Raw genomic sequence first — 21,931 nt, 5'->3', positions numbered from 1 at the left:
ACTTCTCTGTCCCTCTAAGTGAAAACTTTCTTCTTGCATTGGCATCAATAGACATTTTCAACACGTACCTCCTCTCAGCCCAAACTGATATATAAACCCAACTGCTCTTCTTGTTAGAAACTTTCTGCTAATTTAAAGTATAACACCACTTATAATTTATTTTTATGCCACAACAGAAGAGAAGAGAGAAGAGAGAAGAGAGAAGAGAGAAGAGAGAAGAGAGAAGAGAGAAGAGAGAAGAGAGAAGAGAGAAGAGAGAAGAGAGAAGAGAGAAGAGAGAAGAGAAGAGAAGAAGAGAGAAGAGAGAAGAGCCTCCAGGAAATACCACGGAGAAGTCGGCACCGTGCTTTTAAAATCAGACTGCTTCCCCTGGAAGGTCTTGGCTCATAGCGACTATGCCCTGGGCGTTTCGAGAGGTAGTTCTGGGGGGACACTAGTATACCCTCACATCAAATACATTCCACAATGGAAAGCTGAAATAAAAAGGGATGATTTTACAGATTAACCAAATATCAAATTTTAGACTTAAGATGATGTTAACTGAAAAACTTAGAAATAAACATTATCCATACAATGTTGAAAATACACAAAACATTATTAAATAACTGATTAATCTAACTTGGCCATATAAAGTTACATTTCAGCCCTTGAACAGATCAGTTACTGCCCTCACAATGGCACTCCCCCTGCCCAAATATCATGTAGTACATCAGCTTCTGGTTAACACCCAATCCCCAAATACAGGAATATGTTATTATTTTGAACACCATTTGTCCCAGATTTAACAGACGGTATCTAGGGACATTTGGAAATCTCAGTTAATTTACTTTTGCATTCTTTAAGCAAATACTCACTTAGTGAGTCTAATTAACTAAAGAGAAATTAAATAATGTAATTAGAGAGTTACCACTGGATGTAAATCAAGAAACGGTGCATTACTTAAAACACAGGAAGAAGAGAAACCATACAAGAATTTGCTTTTGTCTTTTTGATATGGCTTAAAAAGACAGGTAATGAAAAAATCACTTCTGATTTTCAACAGATTTCTTTTAAAACATAACTCAAATTATTGTCAAATTACAAACCTTCCCTAGTTCACTGTTTACCCCACAATAACTATCAATTAATAAAGGTATGCTTCTGAATACATAATGCATTACATTTTTTACTTTCAACACCTGGTGTCACCAGAATAACGCTGTATATTTCTAAAATGCTCTGCAGTTGTGTATGTGTGCTTTGATTTTAGGGCAGTAATACTTCAAAAGAAGTGGAACCATAGAAAATCATGGGAAGTGACGCACACAGATAATTTTTGTGGTAAAATGATACACAATCAGTTAAGTGACCACAACAGGTCATTTTAAAAATGAAACTCAAGGTGTCTAAAAGCCTTCATCCCTTAGTCAAGGTCAAAAAAGGCCTGAAACAAAGTGAAAGTTCTGCTGCATCCCCATATTTTGAGCAAGCTAAATCCTACACCTGTGTTGCAAAAAGTCTTTGACTGGTTACTTCTGCTACACCAGAATTTTGCTAATTGCAATCAGTTTTTGTATCGGCTAATAACTATTCTTCCATCCAGCCTAGGGCTGTATTAATTGGTTATTATGATGGTTCTACTGAGAACACACAGAGAGAAGTGATTTTGATTGATTATTGTTTGGAGCTCCTTGGATCTCCAAGATAATAAATAAAAAAATTAAATATCAAAGAAGATTTAATTAATCTCAGTCTCTCCCTCCACTGTATCAGCAAGACAGAGCCGATAAAAAAATTGACAAATTCATGGAAAATGCAAAGAGAGTCAGAATTGGTGACTCTATTTCATTAAAATAATAAGAAGATACATATATTTATTTGCTTTAAACTTTGTAAGAGAATGAGAGTTTCTCAGCTTTTTAAGCTTATTTCAAAACCCAAACGGAATTATGGCAAGCAGCTAGATCAATTGTTATGAGATTTACATTGTGCTATGTGTTGTTTTATTCTTCTTTTTTTCTTTTATTCTAGCTTTTCAAATGAATTAGTGAAAGAATCTTGAACTTTTGCAAGAAGAGTCATAACCTTGTTATACAAGGCAGATTGAAATATATTATATATATATCATATATTATGAAATATATTATAACACAAATGCAATATTTTCGAGATTTCAGAACCTTTTGGTTCTATTTTGGAAGCAAATTCTGTATCAGAAAACAGAGGAAGGGGTGGTCAAGATATTTGTAATTCATTTTGTAAAAGCACATTCAGACTGCCATTTCCACTAATTACCCATGAGTTTTCTACAGCAGACTCTCCAATAGTCATATTGTCTTTCACTGTTTTTTCAGAGACTTGTATAGGTATGAGGTTTCCACATTTTAGTGCAACCACTGTGGAATTTAAAGCTAGAACAAAAAGGCTAACACTGGTACAGGAATTATTTTCAGTTGAACGCATACCTAGGACCCATAGACAATGTTTGCAGGAGATCCCCATGATCCAGCAAGGTACTTCCTACTTCTTGACTGATTTGGGGAGGGCCACCTTTTTTATGATAGAAGATCAAATCACCTAAAAGGGAGATAGGCAAGCAAAGCAACCTAGAATACTGTTATCAAGTAACATAAACCCATATAAACAAAAAAGTAGTCAAGGAAAGCTGAAAAAAAGCAGAGGCCTGAGAAGAGGGATGCTGAGTCATTAATAAAAAAGAGCTCTTCTCCAAATTGCTTGATTTAAACAGATGTTAACATAAATAATTTTTAAAAGAGGCTACCTAAGTCTGATAGGCTAACAGAGTTCAAGCATGCATGTAAAACCTGTCTATTTAGTATAACAATGTCACTTGTTCTCTCCAGCTTCAGCATGTCAGAACAAAAAACCCCAAGAGCAAAAAAATAAAAACAAACACCAGAAGTTTTCTGTGAAACAAAATGTCAACTATTTTAGGAGTCCACAGCCCCTCATCTCTTTCCCACATCCCTTTTCAAAAGGGAGAACTACAAAAAACCACAGGTCTTAAGGGACCCCTTTCTCCCAAATCCTCCCAAAAGACACAGGCATTCAGTGGTCACTGAATCAGAATGTGCTTAAACTGGACATGAACAGGAGCAGAAGTACAACTGCTGATGTAATACAGGGGTCGAAAAGGTTTGTGCAGAGCTGCTCAGCGGAGCAGCCTGACCTGTGCCCAGCAGGAGAGGCTGAGCAGCCCACGCTGCCTGGGTGAGACCAATCAGGACAGCACTGCCCAGACAGACCCTGGAGACTCCACTTGGATGGACACATCTGCTATTTCTGATGCCAGTTCCTATGGAAGAAAGAAAGGATGCAGACATTATAGTAATAAAAAACTAAGATTTAAAACACTCACAGAGGCAGTTTCCTACCTCTACAGCTGGTAAGATGTCCAGATGCTGAAAAGCAATCATTGATCTTGATCTATACTAGTTCTTTATTTTGACCTTGGTAGAACTTTTGACACTGTTGCTCATGGTATTCCCAGAAGGAAGCTAGAAAAACATGATTTAACAAGAACTGTTGGTACTTAAACTGTTGGTAAAAAAATGTTTAGAAAGGCTATTTAATATTTATCAGAGGTTCATCTCAAACTGGACATATGTCCAAAATTTGCTATATTCATTCCAGTAGCAGGAAAATTCTGGTAATAGAAACACTCCCAGCTGGGGAATAGCTCTGTGGAAAGGGACCTGGGGGTCCTGGTGGACAAGTGGCTCAATGAGTGAACAGTGGGCTGCTGCAGCAAAGAAAGCCAGCAGGATGTTGGGCTGCATCAACAAGGGCATCACCAGCAGAGACAAAGGTCATTATCCCACTCTTCTCAGTGCTTGTCAGGCCACATCTGGAATACTGTGTTCAGTTTTGGTCCCCGCTAAACAAAAAAAGATGTGGACAGGCTGGAAGAGTCCAGAGAAGGGCCACAAAAATGATCAAAGAACTAGGAAGCTGCCATAGGAGGAAAGGCTGAGAGAACTGGGCTTGTTCAGCCTTGAGAAAAGGCGGCTTAGGAGAGACCTTATCACCATGTTCCGGTATTTAAAGGGTGGCTACAAAGAAGATGGAGACTCTCTTTTTATAAGGAGTCATATGGAAAAGACAAGGGGTAACAAGTACAAGTTACACCTGGGGAGATTCCGACTAGACACAAGAAGGAAATTTTTCACAAAGAGAACAAGCAGCCATTGGAATAATCTCCCCAGGGAAGCAGTGGATTCCCCAACATCGGACACTTTTAAGATTCAGATGGACAGGGCGTTGGGCCATCTTGTCTAGATCGTGCTTTTGCCAAGGAAGTTTGGACCAGATGATTCTGTGGCCCTTCCAATCTGGTATTCTATGACTTATGATTCACTCAATGATGTGAAAGATGCAAGAGGCTGTGCACAAGGCTAATGAGACAGTTGCAAGCCCCTGCACAACTGCTGCCCGTTCAAGGATGGCCAGTGCAGAGCTCTAAGATCAGCCAAGAATAATCAACAGCATAACCAAATTCTGGGGAAAGATGAGCATAACAGCAGTTCTGCATAAAGAGATTTGGCAGTTACAATGATCATGAACTGAACGTGAGTCAACAATGTGGTACTCTTGGCAAAATAACTTCCTAATGTTTACATACAAATAAGTGCATCAGTAGTAAAACACGTGAACATAATCTTGTGCTCTGATCTGGTCACAAATTGAGTAGCACGTCCAGCTCTGAGCACTGTGCTCCGAGAGAAACGTCATCAGTTGGACAGAAGAGAGAGAGCAATCATAGGTCAAGAAACCACAACCTATAGGCAAAAAACAAGAGACTGCACTGCGATCAATTGTTTTAGAGAAAATAGGGTCATGCTTTCAAGTATACGAAAGCATACTGTAATAGAAAAAGGCAGTAAGCTGCTTTCTGTACCTATTTGGACAGAAGACCCGATGAGCTTAAATTCAAAAAATGGACATTAGGGAAGACTAACCATCTATTGGTAAGCACAGTGCCTAGGAAGAGCTCAGACCATCCAGGAAAGCTGGAAATCCTTCACTACTGACTATCCTTAACAGCAAGTCAGTCAAATCTCTATCAGAAATAACACTACCACTGCCAAGGAACTGGATGAGACAATCTCTTAGCTCTCCTTTAAAAAGTAAAATTAAAAGGCAGTTTGATTCATATGCTATGCACGAAAAGTAATGCTAGACTCATAGACACTGCAAGAGACTGATTCTGTGGTCCGCTCATTAGATTCCTGCTACCTCAATAAGAGAATTCTAGATCCCACTCCCTGCCTGTTTATAGGTGATACATTATGCAATTACTTGTTTTTGAAGGCTTTATCTGTAAATAGCAATAACCTTGAAAAGAGAGAATGAAATGCTGGATTCCCACCCCATTCCCGCTCCACGTAGCACCTCCCAAACACACTCAAAAACATAATCCCGAGGTAGTACACTGAATGCTCTCTGACCCCACAAATCTTACGTTGCTTTCTGCACTGTGATCCAGTTTCAAAAGGCCAAACAAGACTCAATGTTCCTAAAAGACATGGGTTAGAGCCCTCAGGAGAAAGGCCATTAATCTAATTTTTCTACTTTCTAGGAGATGGTGCAGTCAAAGCCTGCTGTGCAGCTGAAGCTGGCTTTGGCTGGATCTGGCACACACGAGGTATGTGTGGCTCCAAGGCAGAGCAGTGCCAGGCCAGCTGAACAGTTTTGGCCGATAAAAGCACTGAAAGAAGGAAAAGTGTGAGAACAATGCAGGACTGCACTGCCACAGCCTCAAGAACTGCTGCACATCTCCCTGTTACCATTCCCTCTCTCAGGCCTCTGTTTCTTAGGTTGGAAGCTACATGGGGTTTGCAGGGTGCCGTCCCGTTTTATATATTGCATGTAAAAGCAGCTCAAAATCCAAACAAAAAAATACAAGCCTTCTCTCCGTTTTGTCTATTTTTCTTCCCAAACACTGTTTTCAGATCACAGATATGAGGTATTTTGATTGCAAGAGGTTCTTAAATAATCGCTATTTATTAGAGATTTTAAAAATATAAAATATATTTTGTTTATAGGCATAGGCTTTATTTGTTCTATTGATAGCAAGCTGGTGAGATAAATCACTTTGATACAGAATAACTGAAAATGTATACCCTCATGCAGTTTTCCTCCAAAGTGTCAATGAGGCAACTGTAGACAAGATCTAGGACTATTTTTCTAGACATACAGGAAAAAATCTTGCACACACATTTGTTCACAGACTGTTTTGGCATATGTGATCTCACTGGAGATTCACAGGTAAATCGTTACACGTGCATATGGGTGTAATGCAGAGCAACGCCATAGGTCTTATCAAAAAGAACAAGGTAAGTTAATACGTGTTTCTTAGAAAGACAGTTAAGTGATTATGTTGTGGTAGCTCAGACAACATACTACAAAAGTTACATCTGCAGCAGCTCTGCCCAAAACACATAAGTAATCAGAGATGGGACTCAAGAAGAGCTGCCGAAGTAAATACTAAATTAGTGCATACTTTTAATACTGCAGAGTTTTTACGGATCACAAAGTACAAGGTTACTGGGAGTTTATTCCTGCTAAGAGATAAAATCATTAATCTTAAGACTGTCTGCTCCACTGTCACTGAAAGTATTTCCTAATATTTTTTCCTAAACACATTCCCAAAGCATCACTACTACCTAAAGTAAAAATCCATCTGATAATGTAGTTGGGCTGATGGGCTTAGGAGCTGGCGTAAAGAACTGGAGCGCAGTGTGGGGGAATGTCAAAGAAATAATCCATCCCATGTGTCATCTTAAGAATTACCCAAATGGGATTTATTTCTGACCTGTCTGATGTGAAACCAAATTACCAGATTTGGCATGGTCATGAAAGGCAAATTATCCTAATACGAACCAGGTCATGTGCCTGCTGCACCACTCTGCAGACCCCTGTTTAAAAGCAGGTTATGTCAACATTGATGGTCAACCTCAAAAACCAAAATAAAAATTAAAACATATTTGAAGAACCTAGAATTGAAAAGTCAGTCATGGGCTTTATATCTGGTAACTCTGTTGTAAGATTTAGAGCACAAAGTTATATCAAAAGAATAACTACAATCAACAAGATTCAAAACTGAAATAGATCACTGTGTCAATGAATAAACATTTCCTGTATTCATAACATGACTGTGGTAATAATACTCCTCTGCTAAAAGCAGCTCAATTATAGAGCCTATTCAAGTTTTCACCTAAAACAACAAAGAAATTGAAGTTAACATGTAAGTCATATAGACTACAATTTGACAAATTAAAGAGATTAAATCATTGTTTTGATACACAGAAATTAGGAAAAAAACCTTCTCTGCATTAGTAAGTTCATCATGTAGAACATTAAAGATATTTGATGCCACCCATTAATGTAGTAAACTGTCATTAAGCATACTTAATTAAAAGATATAATAACTACTAGCAGTAAAAGAACAGACTAGATGAGCAGATGGATCCAGATATATTTTGACCTAAATTTCTTGATATTTTGACAAGATAAATAAAGGTAAATATAAACAAGAATAGAAGGGAGAGGAAAAAACAGCCAGCATATCTCATTAAGAAGCCCTATACTAGAAAGACGAAAAAACACCAACCACCCTCTTTACTGCACCTGTTTGTCTTCTCCAAGATGTTTTGTCTCTCCTATGCAGGTTTCCTGAAACTTCAAAAAACTACATAAATAATCACATTACTGAGAAATGTGTTATGTCTGGAACCATAATAATGAAATAAGGCCCACTGCCTTAAGATGGCTTAATCAAAAGAAAGAAATCATGAACCTAAAATATAATTTAAATCTCTATGCCCACATCCAAACGCAATACTTACCAAACAGTGATTCCACACCTCACAGGCAACCTGAGACAAAGCAGTACTTAGTGTTGTGCAGTGATGTATTTTTAAAGCACTGCTTCAAAGTACACGTTGCCACACTCCACACACATGCTGTTACTCCATCCCCTTTCAGTGAAAATATTATGCAACACTGAGCTCAGAGTCTTGCTTACTCATTCTACAGAAAATCTAAGTTTTGTTGGCTTCACTAAACTACAGCCTCAAAGAAAATCAATAGTAATTGATATATACTCTTGAACATATTTAAATGCTGACATTCACCCCAAGATTACATTTTCCATCTAGCATTCTCTAGTAATCTTTTCCCCTCACTTTTCTAATCTCTGTAGGGTTGTCACATCTTCTTTAGAGTTCTTCCTTTGCACAGAATAAGTTTGGGCTTAAGTTGTTCTTCAAGTCACAATCTCCCTTGAGCACCCTCACAGATAAGCTGTCAGGGGAATAAGGAAACCTAATGCCTATACCCTTCTTCTACTCCTATCTATAAATCACAGACCATCACAACTCAGCTGACAACCATGGCACGTAATTATTTTTTTCATCCTTTGTCTGATTATCTGTACCCAACTGCTATTGCTTAAAACTCCTTTCTTCAGTTGCCTCCAATTTTTCCACCCATGTATTCTGATAACAGTTCATCTCTGAACAAGTCCTATTGTGAGCACAAATCTGACCTGAATTACAAAAAATCTGAATCCAATAATTTTCTCTGCAATTTGTTACTGTGGATGCTTACATGATTAATCCCTTTCTCCAGCCTCCTTACATTTCTCTTCCTTTTCCACGAGCTTTTCACAAAACCCATGAAGGATTCCCATTTTCCCCCAGACTGAAACACTAACAAGAACCTGCCGCCTCACTGTAGAAAACTGTTCTCTCAGCCCAGGTGAGCTGGGTTAAGTGAATCCAGACAAGAGAGTGTACTCTGGCACTCATTCAACATGTCACCAGTGTATAGTCCCATAACCCCTTGAGTACAGGAAAATAAATAAAAACCAGAGGCCAGACGAATGTCATCACTAAAGGGAGGCAGGAGTTACACAGAAGGACAAACAGAAGACTGGTGCCTAGTGGCATGGAGATGGACTGCATGGGGCACAGCAATTATACTGTCTTACAACCTAAATTTGAGAGATGCCAAGGAAAGGGCCAATATCCCTTCACCAGACACGTGTAAAGATGTTGACAGAACCAGTTACTTTACTGGGCAACATCTTCCAGTTGCACTTCTAGACTTGCAAACCACTTGAGCCTTCAAGTTTGCTTTCTTGTGATACCAATTATTTTGTAGCTTCTAGTTTAGGAATTCCAACTACTGATGCTAAATCAATGATTAAACAGCCTTAAACACTTTCTTTCGAGCTTGAAGCACCACTGTGTGTTATCTGAATCTGAAATGTTTTATTCCAGCACCCGTAGTGAATTGCAGGTCATGAAATTAGCTAAATTAGCTTAAAAAAGACAAAACTAACAGAAGAATTAAAAGAGTGAATGTAAAGAATAAAAAGAAAATTAAAGACAAAAGGATTACAACTTCAAGCGGTGCCCTTCATGTACTTTGGCTTATCTACCTACCATTTCCCTCTACACTAAAACAACCCATAATTACTTCTAATGAAGCTGTTAGCTAATGAAATTCTGTCATGGTCTTACTCTCATACCACAACTAACATGAATTCCTTGTTCATCATTAGGTCTAGATGTTATTCAAAACCACCACAATCATCATTCTGCCAACACAAAACCAAAACAAGACCCTTGTTTCTCACTCACTACTTGTAGTCTCACTTTCAATATCATTTTTCTCAGCAATATGTTTTGAAGAAAATTGGTTTATTTCTATTTTCCTTACAGCTTTCAGTATTACTGTGTATGTGGACTGTGCCCCTCCTGATGGGAAATAATCTAGCCTGTTACCTTTGATTTCTAGAGGAATTCAGACAGATCCAAGCAACAACAAAACTGTTTTTTTTACAGAAGGTAGAGTGGATAGAATCCATAGACATTATTAAAATTACATACTGATATAAGTGCTAAAATTTAGTGTCTACACTGTAGCCTGTTTAATGTGCAATTAAACAACAAACACTTGAGTTCAATGTAAAATAATTCAGAAAGAATGCTGTTAATAACTTCTTACAAACCAGAGGGTCGTATTCATGTCACTTAAATTTAATTTCCTGAAGTTCAGAAACTAGACTCGTCACTCAGGCTTCACCAGTTGATGCAGAGAGATGTGAGATGAATCTCTTGCCACCAACTACAAATGAAAACTCAGATTTCAAACTCAAGTCTGTCACCTGGAGAGCAAGATGGAAGAGGCGGGACAGTGGTGAGGTACAAACCCACAATTCTTATCAGTACCACATCAGTAGAACCAACAAAACCTTAAAGTCCTGTATACAAACTGGTCTGACAGAAGGCAAAATGTATCAAATGACATATCTCATTAGATATGTAGATAACTTTTAGTGATGCAGAAGGCCAGAGCAGAGGTACAGGTTGATACCCAAGATATGGAGAGATACAAGAGAAGAACTGTAGAAGATTGAGTCCAGATCAGCAGCAGAAAATATTTGGGAGAAAAGGGAAGTCTTTTATACTACCATTCCAAAACGCTATTTGAATTGTCCATGATACTGTTACTAGAAAGTAACATAATACCAACAAGTGTTCCCAAGACTTGTGGGAAATACAAGTAAACAGAGTTTTAGACTTGTGATGAGACATGGACATCTACATCTCCTTCCTCACTAATGGGAAAGCTAAAACCCTGACTGTTGTTGGGGAGCCAGGACTCATCCAAAAGTGCAGTACAGCAGTCAAGATGATGCTGGCTGAGAGCCACAGTTCCTCTGACATCTCAATGATTTACCTTACTCATTCTTACCATAATACCTTACGCATGAATACACCTTGCTGAACAAAGAAAGCAGCGAAGAAGGTGAGTGTCCTGCACTGTACTAACAGAATCACAACCAGCAGCTTGAGGGAAGTGATGATCTCCCTTTACTTGACACTCACTAGAACACACCTACAATACTGCATCCAGTTCTGGGGCCCCCAGTACAAGGAAAGTATTGATAAACTGCGGCGACTTCAGATGATCATGAGGCAGAAGCACTCACTCTGTGAAAAGCAGCTCAGAAAACTGGGCCTGTTCAACCAGAGAAAAGATGGCTCTGGGGTGACCTCACAGCAGTTTCCCCTTACCCATGAGGAGGTTATCCAGAAAACGCAGCTAAGCCCTTCACAGTGGTGCAAGTGGGGGTTGGGGAAACAACAGGTATAAATGAAAGCAAGAGAGGCCCCAACTTGATTCAAAGACAAGGGTTTTCATGATGCAGACATACACTGAAGCTGCTGTGTAGTCTCTGTCCCTGTAGGTTTTCAAGACACACCAGATAAAGCTCTGAAGAGCGTGGTCTGCCCACACAGGTGACCCTGCTTTGAATCAGGAGTTTGGACTAGAGACTCCTGAGGTCCCTTCCAACCTGAATTATACTGCAAAAAAAGTTGTGGGACTGTACCAGGCTAGATGAAATGAGTGGAGGGAAAGAAGACAAAGAAAAATAGACTTGTAATTACTCTGGTGTTATTTGGTAGCACATACATTTAAAATTGCAGTGTCATCCTAATATAGATATTCTTGCCCAGCTGAAGGCTGGTGCAGGTGGGACGATCGCAGGTACAGTGGCAACACACAGCACTGGAAAAAGGCAAAGCTTCAGGAGAGGGATGAGAAAAAGCGACTGTGTCTGGCCAAGAACTTCTGTCAGAACATCAGCAATGTGATGGCAACTATCTGCTAGTAAAGGACATGAACAATGACAATCCAAACACTGCAGAGAGAGGTGGTTATACAAGTAATTCCAAAGGAAAAGAGGTGTCTTGTAAGACAGAGAAATCAGGAGTGACAGGGATATTCAATAAGTTTTCTCAAGATGTTAAGAGGAAATAGCTGACGTGCTTAAAGAAATTACAATGGCCAAAAATCTTAATGTAAAGGGTATTCTTGAAAAACACTGTAATGGTAAATATATAGAATGTTATATTATCCTGGTATAGTCTGTCCTTCTTTAGCATTAGTTGATTTCTGGAAGTGAGGAAAAGAGAGCTGTATCTGACATGGTCCATAAAATGTAATTAAACATTTGTAGTGAAAAAGAGCAGAAAATTCTAAATAGCTACAGATTTTGATTTAAGAACAGCGATTTACTACTGCTGGAATAGTTCTGGTTTTGAAGAAAAGATGTATTAAGCACTCTCTTCAGAGACAGAATGAAAAAGGTATTATATTCGCAAAGTCGATGGTACGACTACATCCGTGCATTTTCCCTGTCTCTTATTAAATTATCTATGTAATACCCCCCTTTCAGAATGCTGAAAAAAAAATTTTGAAAAAAAAAGGTAGCATAAGTTCATATGGAAAATGTGTCCCATCATGGCAAGTGTTTTCTGCTTAAGCATTTTATGTCACTTAAAATGTCATGCAAGTTTCACATTCAATTCTACTTAAATCAAGAGAATTATGAAAATTGTTCAACTAGGTTCAAATTCAAAGAGCACATGCTTTTAGATCATGAGAAACATACAGCAAGACTTGAATAGCAATAGAAAATTAAAAAAGTACATTGCTCCAAAAAAGAGATGACAAAAACTACAGTGAAACAAAGCGTATTTTTTGCTACAAACAGATTACACAGAAGAATAATTTGACTGATCCATTGGAGAGTAAAAGTGTACTGGAGCTAGCAGCAAAAATCAGATGCCACAAAATACTTCTGGAATTTATTATTTCCTTATTACACTTCATGACACCCTCATGACTGCACCTTTGTGCCTGTACCAACACTCACAAATTCAAAATGCAGATCATGCAGTCATGTAACCTCACTTCCCAGAAGTTCCTCAACAAGAGCAAACACAACCCTATGAACAACAGAAGCAGAACAGGCAAAAATTGTGCTTACAGCAGCAGTCAAATGATAGTTATTTTCAAACTTCTTTTGAAATAGGTAGTTGGGTTACTACTAGGAGTCATGAAAACATATAGACAGGGGAATATTGGTTGGAAAGGACCTTTGAAGGTTACCTAGCCCAGCCTTCCCTGCAAACCAGGGCTAAAGCCAACACCAGAGGACACTTTTTCAAGCGAGGAGGCTGTGCTCAGTGTAGCAGTGGGTGGGAGAGACAGCAGGATGTCTGGTGCAAAACCAGGCCTGGTCTGTGCTCTGCACTCTCAGGGGGGGCTATCTTTCCACAGCAAAAATCAGTGAAGGAAAGCATGAACTGACATGATTATCCTTTCTAAAGGCTAGAAAGCATACACTGCAGTAAGTGAAGCATTCAAACCAGTAGTTCTATCCTGAACTGATATGAGAAAATGATCAGGAAAAAAATTTGATCACACACATAAAGAAGGCACCAAAAAGAAATTTATAAGGAGCAGATGACATGACAGATACCGACAACATGACCTATTCTCTTCTGTGACCAAGCAAAGCTTTGTTCAATATTCCAGTGGTCTCAAAACAAATTCAGAACAAGCTCAAAGAAAGTTGGTTGCAAAGCTGATGCAGAACACCACAGTAATTTGGAAAGTGAGAACAGGCTGCAAAAACACAAGCAAAATGAAGTACGACACACATATTAAGTAGTTAATATTTGTGTAGCAATATTTTAAATTTTAAAACATTAGCAATGTATGGGAAGTCCATTTTTTGTTTAACGTGTAACGCCTTTGACAATTCAGGTTTCAAGACTGCAACAGACATCTGTTCTGTGTAGCTTTTATTTACTGATGGCAACAGAATGCTGTAATACACTTAGGTAAAAAGACATGTTAGTTTTCATATCACTTTGACAGCTACCATGGAGCAAGGGCAGGAGACCAGTGCTAGCTGAGGACACATACACTTCATAGACACAGTTGAGGTTTTTAAGGCTTTTCTCAGGGGGAAGGGAGAAGGAAGATGGAAATATGCCCATTTTTCATTCGGACATGTGAAATTTAAAGCCTGTGTCACACAATGAACAATTTTAATTGTCAAGAAATTGCTTTTACAGGTTGACTGCCTGCTTAAACTAGAGAGTATATAAAACAAGTCCAGTCTTCACACAATCCTACATGAAACAACTTGGTCATGGAGATATTTATAGTTATGCCTCTGTACGTTAAGCTCTATATAGTTGCTACTTTGATATTTTCACACCATGGCAAAAATTACAGAAGTAGCAAATTAAAAAGCCCTGAAGCAAAAAATGAGGAAGTTAATTGTGTGGAGTTAATATAGATACAGCTAAATGAGCCTTAACTCAAAAGCAAAATGTTTACATAACTCTAAAAGGGAAAAAGATACAGAAAGTGCAGGAAATGAAAATATGGTGAAACAAAGTCCTTAGGAGGATAAAAAAGAAGATTAAAAAAACCCAGTCTGGTCCAAGTAATGCAGACAAGAAGATAAATGCTCTGAAGTGTTACCTTGTAAAGATACAGGTACCAACTCTCATAGCTTCTCTGCATCTATGATACCTGAACTACAGGGTGTTTCAAAAAGATGGATCCAATTTGAAATATTGGCTCCCAAGATCCCCAGACATTACACCCTGCGGCTTTTTCTTGTGGGGATACATCAAAAATTGTGTTTTGGTGCCACCATTAGCGACTAATCTGGATGACCTCAAAAAGACAATGACGGCAGCAGTGACCTCAGTTGAAGAAGACAATTTGAGAGGCATTTGGGATAATTTCAACTATCGTCTAGACGTTGTCTGTACAGCAGGTGGAGGGAACATAGAGCATGTATAAAAAGGTTGCTAAAACCTGGTAACTCATTAAACCGTTCGTAAGTTTTTGTGTAACTGTAAAACTTTGCCATCGTGAAACACACTGCTTTGAAACTGGCTCCATCTTTTTGAAGCACCCTGTATTTTTTTCTGCTCTCCCTCTAGTTTAGATATTCTTCAAATCAGCATCACTAATCCTCACAAGGTACGCTACTAAAACGAGTGTCTGGATCATAATGACCACTTTGGAGGAAGCTCTAAGCACCTGTGTACCTGAACGCGAGCTGCACTACCTTGGGCCATCAGCGCCGTTCCAAGTTCAGTCACGGATCCCCGCGAACTGGCTTGTACGACTGGAGCACCAGGCCGCCAGCAGCCCAGCTGTCCCCGGCAGGCTGAGGCACGCCGCTGCGCGTCACCTTACAGGCCCGGTACGGGGAAAGGCAGCGCGGGGCAGGAGCCCTCAGCCCAGCGGCCGGGGGCGGAAGGCGCCTAGTCGCTCGCAGCTCCACCCCACGGCCACCGCCGACCGGCAGGGAGCCGGCAGCAGGGCTACGCCCCCAAGCCCGCCTCCACCGGAGAGCCGGCAGAGCTCTTCTCCGTGGCCGCCCTACCCGGAGAGGTCCGGGCGGACCCCGCGATGGAGGCAGCGGCCCCGGCGCGCGAGGGGAACGGCTGCGCCCAACGGCTGCCGCGGAGCCCCGCCCCCCGCCGCGAGCGCCGGCCGCTCCGCCAGCGGCTCATTGGCCGCGAGGAGGCCCCGCGGCGGCGTCACCGGGAGCGGGGGGGGCGGGGCGCGCGCAGAGGCGCACCGGCCGCTCGAACCGCGCGGGGCCGCCGCGCCACGTGGCGGCGAGGGCGAAGCGCCCCGCCCCGCTCTGCGCCGCCGGCGCGGGTCCTAGCGCCCGCCATCCCCCCCGGCACTCACTCGCCAGCGCTGCCGCCGCCTCCGCGCGTTCGCCTCCACCGGCTGCCGCCGCCTTCTGCCCGTCCCGGGGCGCCTCTCTGGGGAGTAGGCGGCGGGGCGGAGCGGCGGGGCTTCCCCGCCCCGGGGCCTCCCCTGCCCACCCCCGCGGGCCAGGGCACATGGGGACAGCGCGGAGCGTCCGCGGGCTGCGGGGGACAGGCCGGGGTGAGCTGGGGTCGTTCGCCCGAGCCGCCCCGGCTGCGAGAGGGACGGGGTGTCCTTTGCGGGGAGGCGAGGAGCCGGGCAGAGCGGGGCAGCCCGTGCCAGCCGCGGTAGCAATAACCCGGGGTGCAGCGCCCTGCGCTCGCAAAAAACCGGCAACAACCAGAGAATCCGCAGCGGGAGCTCCGGGGCCGTAACCTCGGGCAGCAAATCTGGCTTTTGGAGGACTTTTAACAACCCTCAGTATTTTATAAACGATATTAGCTACGCTATAGAAGGGATTTTGGCTGTGGACAGATGGATTTTGAGCCCGCCGAAGCAAAAGTTCTAACACTTGCAGCGTGCCAAGTGGCTTTGTGTTTGCCTCCCTTTCAGCTGAGGGACCAGGCTGCTCTTCAGCAAAGCGCGTTAAGAATCCGCACGCTAAAATCACTGTAAGAAAATGAGTAGAGGGGCAGGAGGAGTAAGAGTAAGGTACTCTTGTGCTCCATTCGACCCCGAACGATTCAGTGTTTATCTGGAGCGCCTGAGCACCGTTCTGTAGCCTGGGTGTTGCAGCAAGTAACGTGTGGGTTTCAGACACTCCTGCTTGACTAGGGAGCGAGTTGAGAGTCAGGCTGCATCCACTACAGACTATTCCCTTTCTTACACAACTAGTATTCAACAATTCTATTCCAGCTCTAAAGCAGGGTAAGATTGCTCAGAGTCCAAGCCCGTATCTACCGCTTTTCTTTCTACAGTTTAGTTTTAGAAATTGAATTAATTAGTTAGGTATTCCATCACCTTCCTCAAGTATTTTTTAAATTTTTTTATTTTTTTTTTTACACGAAGGGGAGGAATGTCTTCACGGTACCAGTCTACCATGCACATTAGATTTTCTTGCCAGCTTATAGAAGAACCCTCGATCAGAAACTTACTAGAAAATAAATGCCATTAATTGCCATTAAAATCTATGCAAAAAGATAGCAAAATGCAGACTTATGACATAGCTCTGTTACAAATGTATTTACCTCTTGCTCAACTGAAAATAAATTAGAATGTACCGCTGGCAATCTACATGATTAACAGGACATTAAAAACCAGGTCAACCCAGCATCACAAGCTACTAATTTCAGTATCTGTAGGGGTTTTTCCTCTAACAAAAATACTTATTTTAAAAAGCTGTGAACCACTTGTCATGTATCATCACTGACACACATGGAACACCCGTGCCACGACACCACAGCACAGCTTTCCAATACAAAGTGCTCAACAATCCATGCGGCTACGCGCATCCTCTTCTTCGGAGTGGCCACATGGTTCTTTTTCCTTAAAGGGCAGGATCCAGGTTGCTGTGTGTATAACATGACACCTATGTACAACCACTTCACCTTATCCTGGAGTCCAGCACGGTCGCAAGTGGCCATTTTTAGTGGTACCTGTGGTACATGATAGGAGTTTGGCTCCCTTGGTGTTTACATCACAGAAATTAAAACGTGATCTCATTTCGGTTTCTAGCAAAATGTAGTCTTTTCAACTGAAACATGCCCTTGTGAACATCCACTTGGTAGAGGCATATCAAGAGCTGTGGAAGGGCCAACACAAGAAATCACACGGGATCTCCATGTAATGGTAGGTATGTACATGTAGCTATGTGCACATGAAATGCGGAACGCAAGCAAGAACCAGAAAATAAATATGAAGATATTTAAACTAAAAAGCTCACACCATATAGAAATGGGCTATGTCCTCACATTTAACATTCTGACAGGTACAGTGTGAAATAGCAACTTCGATTTAAGAAAAAAAATCTCACCTTTGCCAATTTACTGTTGCTTTAGATTGCTTTTGAAGCCAAGTGAAGGACACAGAAAGTCAATTAAATAATAAGTTTTTACCATTATTGTGATCATAGACAAGCTAAGAATGGATTGAACTGGACCTGAATGTTCTGTTGCTGTAGGCAGAGACTTGACATTCAGATGCTTTATCAGCCATATAATTTAATTATCTGCAGAAAGCTCTCTTAATTTGTCTCATCCCTTTCCCTCATCCAGCTACTGTAACCCTCTGACTCTCAAGGCAAGTACCTGCCAATTTCCTTCAATGCCAGTCTTTTAATATTCTTGGTGCAGATAGTGTGTGAGAATGCCAGAGGCATATGGGACCAGATTACTTCAACAACAAGCAGCAGTGAGATTTTCCTCATATATGAGGTAACTATAACCTTAGTTACCCTTTGAAGTTAGTGAAGAGGAATACCTGCTTCAAGTACATGATGCCTCACATACTAAAGACACCTTTAGGAGATGAATCATGTTTCAGATTACCTGTTGTTTTATTTTTTTCCCCAGTAACTACACAGAGAAACTAGGATGAATATCTCAGATGCAGGTATCTCAAGTATGAAGGAAACAAGTTCCCAGTGAATAGGCCCAATATTTTTAACATACCATTCAAAAGTATTGAAGACTTTTATTTCTCAGTGTTCATAAACACACACACACAACCCACATCTCTAAAGTTAAAATCCTAAGTATGAAATTAAATAACAGGAAACTTCAGGTACATGGCATTGGTCTAAACATGAGAGAAACATACAATCGGGGAACTCCCTCGGAAGTTTTTGGTGAAAAGAGACCATCATCTATAGCAGTCATTGTGAATAATTTTCTGACTCCATTCTGTGCATTGAATCATTCTGTATTTCTCTCCTCGGACCTGTATTTGAACAAGCAATCTTTGGGGGGAAAAAACCAGTATCCAAGTTTCTTAATTTCACTACAGAACCAAGCAGGCCAGGCTGATAAGAAGGAAACTTTCATCTTCTGTAATTAGCAATGGTGCAAAGGTAACATGGGGAAAAACCCAGCGCGCTGGAAAGACAGGCAATGTTTCTAACAGCAGCTATGTACAAAACTGCTTTTTCTTCACCTTTCTCTGCACTATTCCAGGAGTCAGTTATGAGGTACGAAAAAAAACAAGCAAAAGGTTAACATCGTAACTGTTTTAATAAAACTCACTGTATTATTTGCACTTTCAAAATATTTCTGAAAATAAAAAAAAATATTTAGCATTCTTGAAAGTCTTAAGGAATTTTTTATTTAAAAAGCAGTCTTGTTTGTTGTTTCTTTTGAACCCAGTTCTGCCTCAACATTACGCTCAGACACAAGTATACCGTCTTATTAGCATCATACGAGTAATCACATTGAATTTCTATAGCACTGAAAATGATATAAAAACAAATAAACGCTCACAAAAATATATACAGGTAGCCAGAAAATTAATCAAGAAGAAATCATGTTGTCTGTATTGAAGAGTAAAGACCATTTTCAAATACCAACAAAACATCCAATTTGTTGGCACGTCTGTTCCAATAGAAGGACAAACTGACTTCCACAGAGGAATTCCTACAACAGCTTTGGTTCATAACAACCTAGAGAGGATTCACACCCCATACATAATATTGATCTAGAGGATTTCTGTAAAACTAATACGGCAGGCAAGAGGGAAAACTACACATTTGAACTTCATGATGAGAATAATAATTTAAACTCAGTATGTCATACTCCAAATATACAGAAAAGACCTGATTATACCAAACACATTTATCTTCTGCTATAAGCTAGCTCATCCAGCCAGATCCCAGCTGTTTAATACCTCATGACTGAAGTAGCTAAGCGTTCTCTGTATCTGATAAATAACCGGCTATGTACGGAAAGCCTTAAATGTCTGCTTGGTTGTACTGAAGAGTGTATCTACTTTAGCATGTTTCAGATAAAAAGTTGGTACTGACTAAACCACGCCAGCTACCAGAAGCCGACTAGCTATACTGGTGCAGCATTCAGCTGGATCTGTACAGATGCTTATCAAAGAGCATGTTTATATCCTGCGAACATGTTGAGAAACTAGTTTCTGAAAATTTTATTGAGAAACCAGAAGAAATGGAAAACAATTGCATCAACTTAGTACCCTATATGAACAAATTAACCCTGCTGAGAAACAGGCTACATTAGCAGGAGAGGAGCACTGCACTAGCACAAATACATGCCTCTGGTACCTCAACTAAAATCATCAGGGCAATATACTGTGTAACGTAGGCATATTAATTCGTTCAAAGCCAAATTTGTGGACAGCACCACATTGCTACAGCCTTGCTGGCTAGATTTATAGTTAGTCAAACAAGAATATTACATTAAAGTAGCTGCACTACTTGTAGTACCCAAACTAGTTTTGTCAAGAGGATGCTTTGGTAGCTCTGCAGTAGCGCAATGTCCTCTGTAGATAAACTTGGTTCTTGAAACAACCTCCAAGAACACCTGTCATTTCCAGGTAAATTTATAATGTAAAAGTAGCCTAGATTCAAAACATAGTACAGATCTAGAATGGTTACATGATGGTCGGATGGCAAGGTCACACGACATCCTGTCCTAGAGCAGGCATTCCCTCTATATTTTGAAAGGGCTCCACACATCATTGAGCTGTATACGGAGAACATTGCACAATCTCTGTACAATAATCATTGGACAAATCTGGAAAGCTGCAAATACCGCATTGATCGTTTTTTTCCTAGAAGGGGGATCAGAGGGAAAGGATAAAGGAATATGAAAAGAGAGATAAAGATCCTTAGTTTCACATCCACTAGCAATCTTCCAACCTTAAAAAACAAACAACACAACAAATAAATAGACATGTGACTTCTTCCTAAAGCAGGAATGTAAATATTAGCGCAAGACAAACACCTCTGGACAGCCAGAGTTTAAACCTGTACTAAAGCATCACGCATTTTGAAAAGTGACATTGTATCAATGTGTACCATCTCTGTATCATCCCACATCCATGTGCTCAGTTTATGCATTAACAGCTATGCTTATTTAACTGCCGCTTCAGTACACGCATGAGCCAAGGGAGACAAAGTTGAACCAAGTTCCTTCCAGTTAATACATCAACAGGCAAGGTCAGGTGCCCTGCCTCAGCAGTACACTGGCTGATAAACACTTACGGTCAAATCCTTGTCCTCATTTACTCCTGTACAAATCCAACACTTCAAAGGGTGGAGCCAGAAACAAGAAGAAGGGCATAACTCAAATTACAAGAGTAGACTGACATGCTGGAGAGAATCCATTTTTCCACTGGCTCTGCAGGACTGGCAGTAGAAGGCAGTAATAAAACTGAAGTGGACAGATATTCTTCATACTTGAAAAGATCAGGATTTAAACAGGAAATTGCACTTTTTAAGAATCACTTTCAGAAATAAAACTTCCTTCTGATATTTATCCTGCTACTAAAAAGTCAGATGAAGATATCAAATTACAAGGGAAAGCTGTGAAATTCCATCTGCATTGCTTTCATATACCTATAAAAACATTCTAAGGGACTTGAAAAGCAGTTCAAGAATAAAAGTAAAATGATCCCCCAAACTGCAGCCGAAACGTTGAGATCTGTAGGAGGGTGTAATTGGACATTCAAGTGTGCATTGCTGGTGGTGGTATTATTTTGAGAAATAATGACTGAATCCTTTACATGGTCAAAAGTACTCATGTAACATTAATCACAAACAGCATGCACGGACAGCCTGAAAAGAAACATTAGGCACCGCCTTTCTTTTGCAATTGCTCCAGTTTTCTTCTTAAGAGGTTGTAGTTTTCCTTGGTCCCAGGTGCCATAGGATCAAGCTTCAGAGAGACTTCATAGTGCTTCTTTGCCAAGTCAAGATTCCCCCAGCGATGATAAAGCACAGCTGGAACATCAATGAGGAATTTCATTAACAATATTGTTCAATAACATGCAATCTTGCCAATCACTTGGAAAACAACATTAAAGCATTTGTTTCCAGTGAGGGTCTCTCGCTGGCCGCTGGCACAGTAGCTGCTTGTTCTGTTGCCAAATACAGGAGCAAAGACTGGGAGCAGAACTGGCATGAGAATGATGAAGGAATGAATTGCAATGCAGCCATAAATGGCAGCTCTTATCTGGTGAGCTCATTTTGGGTTACAAGTGTAGCATAAATGAACCGATTTGCAGACACTGAAGTGCAACTACCTCTGGGCTGGGCTGTGCAGCCCTCTTGATCTGTCATATCGTGTGACAGCTTTTCTGGTTTAGTGCCCTGTTCTTCTGGCTGGCAGTTTTTCTAGGAAGTAAAATAGAAATCTGCCCA

General features: G+C 40.7%; 2 protein-coding genes across 3 annotated transcripts in view; both read right to left on the bottom strand.

The window, feature by feature from the left end:
- GGACT (gamma-glutamylamine cyclotransferase) overlaps window positions 1-15,634 on the bottom strand; it is a 29,456-nt gene extending 13,822 nt beyond the window's left edge. Inside the window, exon 1 of one of the 2 annotated variants that reach the window (XM_065637617.1) lies at window positions 15,592-15,634. Coding sequence is in view for 1 of the 2 variants with exons in the window: in XM_065637608.1 (XP_065493680.1) it covers window positions 14,957-14,966 (10 nt within the window). In the remaining variant the exon portion in view is untranslated. Of the gene's footprint in view, window positions 1-14,956; window positions 15,316-15,591 lie in introns of those variants that run through there. The other variant, XM_065637608.1, reaches the window with a different exon arrangement.
- A 3,288-nt stretch (window positions 15,635-18,922) lies between these two features.
- Window positions 18,923-21,931, bottom strand: part of TMTC4 (transmembrane O-mannosyltransferase targeting cadherins 4) — a 57,686-nt gene continuing 54,677 nt past the window's right edge. The window contains exon 18 of the mRNA XM_065638976.1: window positions 18,923-21,511. Within this exon, the coding sequence (XP_065495048.1) occupies window positions 21,360-21,511 (152 nt within the window). The 3' untranslated portion in view covers window positions 18,923-21,359. The remainder of the gene's footprint in view (window positions 21,512-21,931) is intronic.

This window comes from Caloenas nicobarica, chromosome 1, assembly GCF_036013445.1.
Source record: "Caloenas nicobarica isolate bCalNic1 chromosome 1, bCalNic1.hap1, whole genome shotgun sequence".
NCBI classification, from domain to species: Eukaryota; Metazoa; Chordata; class Aves; order Columbiformes; family Columbidae; genus Caloenas; species Caloenas nicobarica.
The sequence above is the reverse complement of the archived record's forward strand: the minus strand, read 5'-3'. Positions and strand labels throughout refer to the sequence as shown.